The 10,237-nt window shown below is 41.5% G+C and overlaps 1 protein-coding gene across 4 annotated transcripts in view; it reads left to right on the plus strand.

Moving 5' to 3' along the window:
- Positions 1-5,907, plus strand: part of grik1a (glutamate receptor, ionotropic, kainate 1a) — a 32,066-nt gene extending 26,159 nt beyond the window's left edge. For 2 of the 4 annotated variants that reach the window (XM_047607338.1, XM_047607340.1), the window contains 4 exons: positions 1,136-1,361; positions 2,543-2,793; positions 3,517-3,685; positions 5,372-5,513. In XM_047607338.1, coding sequence (XP_047463294.1) covers positions 1,136-1,361; positions 2,543-2,793; positions 3,517-3,642 — 603 coding nt within the window. In that variant the 3' untranslated portion in view covers positions 3,643-3,685; positions 5,372-5,513. Of the gene's footprint in view, positions 1-1,135; positions 1,362-2,542; positions 2,794-3,516; positions 3,686-5,371 lie in introns of all 4 variants that reach the window. The other 2 variants (XM_047607337.1, XM_047607339.1) reach the window with 1 other exon arrangement.
- The last annotated feature ends 4,330 nt before the right edge of the window (positions 5,908-10,237 follow it).

The following is a 10,237-nucleotide window of genomic DNA, read 5'->3' on the forward strand; positions in this document are numbered from 1 at the left end:
ACTGATGTGTTATACGATCATTTTGGAATTGAGATCAGTGATTTAAATATATTGTTACACTGAAACATTTAAAAACCACAATATACTGTATAATGTAGCAGCAAGGATTTATTTCACTTTAACAAGCACATCTCTATATGAATATACCTTTGATGCACTATATTACTACAGCAATATTAAGTTGTTTTTTATTTAACGGAAAAATATACTTTTGTCTCAGGTGTGTGCACACACATGCTTGCCCATTGCACACATGCGGAAGAAGCACTCAAACAAAAATGAGTAAAAGACAAAACAAAACAGTGACAGAGCCGCATGCAGGTGGAAATAAATTAACGTGTACGGTTTTTAAAACAGATCAAAATGGCTCTTATTTAATTTCTTAAAAGCCAGTAATTATACCTCTATTTATTAATACATCTCTGATAAATGTGCAGTTTTACCTCTATCTGATCATCAGAGTAGACTCACAGCAACACAACGGTTTGTTTGTGTCCTGTCCAGCCATTACTTTAAGATGCGGGCATGAGTCATTCATAGAGTGCTTCCACTTTCTAATATCATATGGCTTCCCTCAGCTGCTAACCCCTATCCTCCTGTATTATTGCCAGGCATCTTATGAAAGGAGGAAAAAAAAAAACTAATCATACTGAGGTGCTTATTTCGATGACACGCATCACTGCTGCATCAGGAGAGAACTATGTGAGGAAGAAGTGGAGAAAATGCATATTAAAAGCCTGCTTTTGCATTTTTTGGGGATTGGGGTGACTGTTTGTGTTGAAGTTAAATATAACGTATAACGTATCAATGTACCGGTGTCCTCAGGCGGGGCTGTCACTTCCTTGCCTCCCAGCTACTCGCTCCCCTTGCATCCTGTGGCTCAGCGGGGGTGATCCATGCAGGGCTTTATCCTCCCAGATTGCACCCAGTGATTACGACTGCCTGGATAGGAGGAAGCAGGCTCTGTTGATGGCTCGAACAAATTGAATCAGCTGGAGGAGATTTAGAGCACAGCTGTCCCATTTCCTCCGATCGAACAAAGAGAAACCTACACGTAGACTGCGGTGTGCTCTTCAAGAGAGTCCCACACGTCCTTCTGATAAATTTAGTGATAATGTTGATTTCCGTCTTCCAGAAATCAAAGATCTCCACCTATGAGAAGATGTGGGCCTTCATGAGCAGCAGGAAGAACACCGCATTAGTTAAGAACAACAAGGAGGGCATCACTCGGGTCTTGACGACAGACTACGCCATGCTGATGGAGTCCACCAGCATCGAATACATCAGCCAGAGAAACTGCAACCTCACACAGATCGGAGGTCTCATAGACTCAAAGGGCTACGGAGTAGGAACACCTATAGGTAAGGTCTAACTTTGTCAGTTAGTGGAGAATGAAAAAACACTCGTTCATATCCTTGTTTCTGACATACTTCTAACTTCTAACAAGGCTCATTTATGATTTAGCAAACTTTCAAACTTTCCCCTAAAAAGTGCTGCTGGATGTTTACTTAGAAAATGTAAAGGAGGATGAAAGGTTTTGCCCAAATCACTATTTTCATTCAGTTGTTATTCATTTATCTCAATATACAGTATACGCATACTTTCCATGCAGACATTAGAAGGCCATACAGAAAAGACATTGCCTGTGATCCTTGACATACCTCAGCTCCAGTTCCCTTCATACGAGCAGGCCAACTCGTTAAGCCCGCTAATTCTGGTTCTGGCCACAGCAGAATGGAAGAACATCTGCATCATAGTTCTGCTGAGATGCCAATCAACAAAGGCCTCCCCTGGAAAGTTGACACTGATCCCTCTAATACAGGACAGCGGTGTTGCTATTCCGGTCCAGTTTGCCCCATTGGTAAAAGCAAACTTGAACTTAAAGCAGAGATGTAAAGGGAGAACAAGAAGGAAGACGGATCAATACCTGCACCTGTTAAATCCTGTAGCTGAACACTCGGGTGATTTTTAATTTAGGACACTAAGAATAGCTTCCTCCTGTGTGTCCATGGATGGAGCCCGGAGCCCAGAGCCCAGAGGTCAGGTTAAGACCATAAGAAAAAAATAAATAAATAAATCACAAACCCTGATGTAAAGTAGGAAAGTGATGTCAACCTCCTCTTCAAAATCTAGTAGGTCGGCGAGTTGCATTTGATTTCGGATGTGTCAGAACCAGCTCCTCCAATTACTGACTTTTTTTTTTGATGTTTGATGTGTTCGACGGGAGGATTTTTCACAGCAGAGGAGCTTGGTACAGGTTCAGGTCTGGGTTAAAGACTCTGTCTTAAGAATTAAATACAACCAGAGTAGATGAGCTCACAAGTGAGTCGATTCGCCTGATTGACAGGCTTTAATGAAACTTAATTTAACTGAATACGTGTGTTTGCGTGGCATTTTAAACACTAAATCTCATTACAACTTCTTGCAGATGAGACACATGGTTAAAATTTTCCATTCTCGTTGTTCAAACTTAAGTTGTATGTAATAATGCCATCTGTTAGCATTAAATATCTTAGCGCAATTATCTGTAATCCCTCGCCAGGTTCTCCATACAGGGATAAAGTCACCATTGCCATCCTCCAGCTGCAGGAGGAAGGGAAGCTACACATGATGAAGGAGAAGTGGTGGAGAGGAAACGGTTGTCCAGAGGAGGACAACAAGGAGGCCAACGCCTTGGGCGTGGAAAACATTGGTGGTATCTTCATCGTCCTGGCCGCTGGTCTGGTTCTGTCTGTCTTCGTTGCTATCGGGGAGTTCATCTACAAGGCCCGCAGGAACGCTGACATAGAGGAGGTGAGTGAGGCAGAGAGCTGCCGCCCTTCTGTGTGATGATGACAAATGACTGGATTAAGAGATACCCTCTGCACAGGGCAGCGTCTAACTTTAAATGAGCTCTTTGTTCGGAAAAATCGTTAAAGGACTGATGCAGTTTAATTGTCTTCTTTCCCACGTTTTCAGAGACAGAGTGAGGAACGCTGCCTTCAGCTTTCCTTCGCTGGGTACTAATGAAAGTTTCTGAACAATGATGATGTTTCCGTTGCATAAATGGCTTTGCTCAGAGTAATATTTGCGCTTGTTGCACACTGTGGGAGTCTTTTCAAGCAAGCCGTCAGATGGATTTATGACTTCGCTGTCAACAGTGCGACAGATAAAGTAATGAAGAAGTAATTTGTTAGCCTCAAAAGACAAGACAAGTAATCCATTCACTTGCTGGTACATGCCCAACATGTGTTATCAGCACTGGATTATCCCTGAGTTTACTGTGTATTGTGTTTTTAATGACGAATGAAAGAAAATGACTAATTATCCGACTTGATGTTGACAGAACTTTCGATTTCACGCTGTTATGCTAAGAAAGAGCAACAATAGCACACGCATGATTAGTTTGATTGCTTTCCCTTTTGTCTTTTACGTCTGCTGTTCTTCTTCGTAGTTTTATTAGTTTTCAAATTTTGTTTTCCAAGTCTGTTGATCTCTTTTGTGTTCTCTCCTCCCATCCTCTTTTCTTTGCGTCAGGCCTTTTGTTTCTTTTACGGGGTGCAGTCCCGTCAGTTTCAGCGCCGTGGCTCTACCTCCTCCTCCGGCACCTCCTTATCTACCGATCTGGAGAGCGGCAGGCTGCTTGGGGACGACACAGAGTAGCCGCCGCAGCACATATACAACACATACACACTCTAGATGATAGGTTTGTAGCCAGGTGTCCTTCCCTCTGCCCTTGTTGAACATGTCCATGCACACCTGTGCCTCTGACTGCAGCTTCACTCAATCCCAATTACTGTTACCCCGTTTGCTCTCAGTACTTGACCCTTGAGACCTCGACACTTGCCTGCAAAGTGTCTGTTCTATCTCGTGCTTGTATTCACCTGTGGTGTCAGTGACCCTTTCTGTAAAGTTCTTTGCCCCATTGTTCTTCTTCCCGTTTGGTTCTGAAAGGGGATGAATGCCGACTCTTCATGCAGCATTGTAAGTCCACTCGTGCTCTTGTTATACAGTATGCTGGAGGAGCACGTTACTGATTAAAGCTGGAAAACCAGTCTTACATAAAACAGTCAGCTAAATGGAGAATCTTAAGCTGTTTTCTTGCACCGTATTAAACTACAGTCTCAGCAGACATGCGTGTGCCTTGCCTTTTGGGAAATCAAAAGATAGGAAAGGTTACTTTAATATTTCCTTTCTTATTAAGCTTGTTGGTAGGCGGGTTCGGTTGGCTGAAACTTGGATAACAATGATTGAACAGCAAGTCGAGGTAAGATGCCCCCCTGACACAAATCCAGGGCCAAAAGTACAGTTGGACTTTCATAAATAACGTCTGGCGACAGCAGACCATTACGTCTGAAGTAACGATGCAAGTGATCGCAGAGGAATATGTCCTTTCAAGGTCTTTGCCGCTCACCTGGACTGACCTTGCCATCCAGATGCAAGCTATCTGTCTACGGGATGGAGTAAAAAGGAAATCTGAAAAAACATTAAGTTAGTTTCAGCTAATATGAACGATACTTATACAGTTAATAGACATTAAATAAGTATACGATGTACAAGAGTAACAAATACCTAATTAAAGTGTATCCGAAGGTTAAATGAACTGTCAGGTGGCAAGAGACTATAACATTTTGTAGAAAATGGTCTAAAATGTAAAATATATCTACAAAAAAAGTTTATTTTTCTTGTGTGTCTGTTTTTTAAAGGTCAAAGGTTTTTGCAGTGTTGGTTGACAATGAGTGCTACGTGCATCCGTGGGAACCCCAGCAGGAAGCCATTCTTGTTTGAGAAGCCTTAGGCAAAGCCAGTATGAAAGAGTAAAGCCTTCTGTGTTCCATGGATGTAAAAGCAACAGACAGAAAAATAAAAATAAATAAAAGCCAGATGACTTGTGCTGCGAATGATGATTTGCAAAATATAAATCTTGTGAACGCATCATCTGTAGAAGAGCATCATAAAAGGCGAACATGACTGAAGATGAATGTGTTAGAATAGTTTGCAGATTCAAATAAGCCCGAGGCTTTTAATTTCAGATGGCTTTCTCTTTCATAATTTCAAATAATTACCATATTATAAATTCATGGCTTGCCGCGATACGATGTTACATGGCAGACACTATCCTTCATCTCTTAATTGGATTTTATGACGAGACAACAGAGGTTATGAGTCTTTTCTTTTAGATAAATGTACACTTTATGTGTGTGCTGTTATCGCTCGTCCGCTGACGTCATGACATTGTCTGCCTGCTTACGTTCATCTATAGTCAAATTCTAAATTGCAGAGCAGCACGCACTTTAAACTCGTGGCCAAAGTTCATAAGAATTTAATGAATTCAATGGAAATCAGCTTTTTGGTGGCATAACCCAGGGTTTTAATTATTTCTCTTTGGCAGTGCGTGTCTTTTGGCGCTGTGATGGAGGAGCTGGGTATCTCACTGCAGTGTTACAAAGGCATCCGGAGGAGGTCGAGACCACACAGCGGCGCAAGGTCAACTTGCATCTTCTGTCAACCCAAACGCTCCGCGAAGAGGGAGGGAGCGAGACGAGACTCCAGCACTTGAGTCTTGGATCCGGAGTGATGGAACTTAAATCAGAGACTGATTGCTTTCCACTTCTTAGATTTGTTTGTGGGTCGCCAACCGGTGTGAAGTTGTTTCCTCATCACCCTCGTCTTTAGACTCTCCGTGTAAGCAGTACACTGTAGATGTAGTTTACGGCATCATAGCCTCGTATCAACATTAATAATGTTAAAACAGGTGATGACTGCAAGAAAAAATCTCTGTATTATATCAACCATTGCTGTTCCCTCGTGGCTGTAGTTCTGAGCAGTTAGCAGCGTTGAATCTGCAGACTTTATAGATTCTCCCATTGTGTATGACAACTTCACACGTTTTCAGAATAAAAAAAAAAGACTTTTGCATTTTTTTAAGCTGTTGTACGACTCCCTGCTGTTTTTGTTGTTTTTGGTTGGTGGAGATGCGTGTGCGCGTTTCTTTGTGTACAGCTACCAAAGGCGCTACAGACCTCTTCACAGGTTGTAAACAGTGTGGCGTTTTTTGAGGGACAGGGCTTAGCTGGAGGCAAAACATCTGAAACACTATAGCCTGTAAATGTCAGTTAGCATATTTCAAAGGATATATGAATACACTCACTCCTCGACACTGTGCGTGTTATTTTAAAAAGTTGATTCTAACTAATGGGCATATATTCATCTACCCCTACACTCAGGACACAGAGGGGATGAAGTCTGGGCAGTTTTTATCAAGTCTCTCCAACAAAGATATTACAAGAAGTAAGTGGAACCACTGTGGAGAGTAACATAGTAAATGCAACTTCTGCTTGGACACCCCTGAAACACGCAACTGATGTCGGTTAGCTGGTGGTTAGCATTAGCATTAATACATACCAAGAATCACCTAATAATGATTAACTTAATGTAATTTGTCAAATCGTCCATCACTCATTCAATAGACTGTTTGAAAGGACTGCCCAACGTGCAATTGTCACACATATACACAGACCTAACTGAGAAACCCAGTGTCTACACAAAAGAAAAGTTGAAGGCATACAAATCGAATCAGACACACGAACATAGAGGGGCTTTCTTTATTAATTGAAGTCTCTCCTACAAAGATGTTATCAGAAGTAAGCGGAACCACTGTGGAAGGTACCGTAGTAAGTAGCAACTTCTAATTGGACAACCCTGAAACACGCAACTAACGTTGTGTTAGCTAGCGGTTAGCATTAACATAGTAATAATAATAGTACCAAGAATCCCCCAGATAATGATTAACTTAACCTGTCTACATCTGGCAGTGGCTGGTATGTGACAAAAATTCAAGTTAGTTTTTGATTTTTCAATTTTGTCACCAAAAAATACACCAAGACGGCATTTTCACAGTTGAAAGTAACAGTGTCAGCCTCAAGCTTCCCTCTGTTTTGCCTCCAGCTAACGCTGTGAGGTCACAGTGATGTAGGCCATGGAGGGGTCTGTATGGAGTGGATTGCAGAGCCAAGCGTGGTGAGCCAAAGGAGATAACAGCCGCTAAGGAAGCACAGGAACACATATGCTGTTTTATACTGTTGTCGCACTAACAACGCAGACATCAAACCAGACAGAAAAACACACTCATACAGGTACCTCGCAACTACTTGTGATCATGAGATATTGCTGTCTGTAAGTCATAGAAAGGATATGCCAGAGGCAGAGGGGAAGGACAAAATTATTATTTTTAAAATGAGTGAAAATTCTCAGGAGACCAAAGGAAAAAAAAAACAATCTCCTCGTTCCCCTGGGAGTAACAGTCTTGTTTTTCAGGAAATTGTTTTTAGTTTTTTTTCTCTCCTTGAATTTGTTCAATTCAAAAGCCCGGGGGGAGGAATTCTTGTCTTCCAGCAGAGACAGTGTGCATTTCAATAAGTGAATAGATTGTGCCTGGATGAGATTTGCTGATTTATACCTTACCTGATTGGGCTGTATTCCATGTTTATGAGAAAATGATCCATAGACGAAACTATTAACATTAATATGGAAAATATTAATATTAACATTTATCAATATATTCCCCTCAAGCATTCCTTAAATTGTGACATTGATGGTGTCTGTTTTATGAATTCATTTTTCAGGAATGAAAATATCCGGGGCGCCCCCACCTCTCTCTGACACTTATTGTTGTAAGATATTAACTCTGACACATGAATACACATAAATTAATATCCCGGCACAGCACCATTTAGGCAGATGTAATTGCCTTATTTTATTGACAAATTCTCATTTCCATTGTCTTCATTATTTCATGCTATGCTATCTGCTTATTTCTGCCTTCCCCGGCTGTCATTAGGGTAAAGAATTATAATTAATTAGAAGGCAGAGGAATATAATAGCCCGTATTTTTAACTGGTTTTGAAAAAAATGCTCGTTTGCAAAAGCACCGAAGCCACAAAATTAGCTTTCCTGACATTTTGTAAATACCGCCAAAAAACAACACATTTATCCTCGACACACACAAATGCAGATGATATTATGCCGACAGTGTCAACAGGACCAGATGTTTGGTAAGACACAAACTCAGGAGGGAAAGAGACGACACTGATGGAGAACCCCAGGCATTGCGTCTTGACACAATTCATTATCAATAATGTCACGACTTTCAAAAGTGACCTCCAATTTCAAGATTTTTCCAGCTAATGCAATGACATTTCGAGCGGGAACGGGCCATAAATGATATGAATAGTTTATAAATTACTTGAGGTTGTGTTGTGACATTTCTCTCGGTGGCGTGTGCGCAGCGGTTTGTGTGCATCCTTGGAGAATTGGACCAAGCTTTTCTTAATCTCTGCATGTAATGAGTTTTCTCTTTTTTGGTATTCAGATTAATTCTGGGATTGGGCTCAGTCCAATGTAATAGCGTTTGGTTGCGTGTAATCTCCTAACCCTATAATTCTTAATCAAAACCAAAGGCAGTATTTTTTTTTTTTATCATTATCTAATCCATCATGAACAAGGCCACGGATTACGTCTCTGACCTTGCCGTGCCGCTCTGCCGGGCTCCTGTCCTCTTCACCAACTTACAATGACCTCACCTGACAAATGCTCTGGTGCTGTCATGTTTCGGGCCCTCACCTGCATTTGTGTCCTTGTCCGTTTCACCCTGGCAAACTCTTTATCACGACGATTTTGAAACCGCGAGCCCTCAACCTTGGTGTTGCTTCAGAGGTGAATGAGAAATGGGGAGAGATAAAGGGATCACGGCATCTGTCTGTTTGTGCGTTTAGTAAGAAGGCCAGAGATTATACATGCACACCTCTTGCACGGATGAAGAGATACAGAAAGGAGAAAAAAATGAGAATCTGACGAAGAGGGATGACTTAAGAAGTCATGTCATTGACGTGTCAAACATGCTCACATGTACAACATGTTGTATTTGTTGGCTTCATTTCGGAAAAGGTCAACAAATTACAGACAAACTGAGCAGGGCAACATATAGATGAAATAAATCAATTCAACCACAACACTGTATATAAAGAACGATGCATAATCAAAATAGATTGTAGAGCTTGTTTCTCAAATCCTTCAGACCTGTCAAATCTGACCCATGCAGCACCATATATGACGTTTTAAACTGTACATGTAAGTACAGGAGAGTGAAATTTAAACTATGGCTGCAGCATAAAAGAGTGGCAGACATATGAGTGTGTCCCATCCATCACAATGAAACGAACAGTCCCCGGGGCTGATAAGGCAGGTCTGTGTCAACAACCTGTCAATGAAGACAAACGAGGAGGAGGATGAGTCTCAGAGCTGTGAGACATCATTCATCTCTCTCTGCCTTTCCCTTTCCCTTCTACCGTCTGAAGTCCTGGCTTTAAATATTCAGGGCGAACACTGTCATCTACTGGTGCACAGGTGAAGAGGCCTCAGGGAGAAAAGGCTTCAGGTCGTCAGACTTTTGTCTTCTTTTAGCAGCAACCTTAAAATGTTGCAGTCCGTTTGGCAATACGGGAATCGTGATTCATTTATAAGTGCGTGAGGAATTCTGGTAAAGTCGGGCTGTGAGAGCTGCTTCCCGAATATCAAATATATTACATATTTTGTTATTTGTTGTGTAGTTAAATGCTAAAATGTTGCTAATATGAAAAAGCAGAGTCTCCAAAGTGCATATTAGCAAAAGATGTATATTGTAGTGATGATTCATTTTTTATTTAATTCAGTGGGATTTAAATACACACGGGTTTAAATTGAAACGGAAGTTATTACAACTTCACTCATGGCCTCGGTCCAGGAAGCATAAGTTTCCTCCTCATCTGAAGGCCTTCTCTGCATTTGAGCTCACTCATACCCGGTGACCCTTCTCATGCCTCCATCTATTCTCTTTGACTTATGTCAACCAGTAAAGTTCCTTGCATGTCTTGCTCTTTGTTCCAGTCTAAGTGTGTGATGATGAAGAATTCTAATACTGCACATCACCAAAGTTGAGGGACAAGATGTGTGTGTGTGTGTGTGTGTGGGGGGGGGGTATCTTAGTGACAATATCTATCTCCCTCCGTCTCCCACATTTTAGCTTTGTAAATATATTCATGTTGACTTCATGAAAGTTATTTTGCACACCAATCAAGCATAACATTATGACTACCTTCCTAATTTTGAGTCTCCCTTGTGGCTCCAAAACAGTTACTCATCAGAGAATGGGCATGGGCCTTCTGAAGGTGTCCTGTGGTGTCTGTGTGTTGGGAGGAGGGGTCTCTGTAGATTGGGTTTG

This window comes from Mugil cephalus, chromosome 15 (genome assembly GCF_022458985.1).
Source record: "Mugil cephalus isolate CIBA_MC_2020 chromosome 15, CIBA_Mcephalus_1.1, whole genome shotgun sequence".
In the NCBI taxonomy this organism is placed as follows: Eukaryota; Metazoa; Chordata; class Actinopteri; order Mugiliformes; family Mugilidae; genus Mugil; species Mugil cephalus.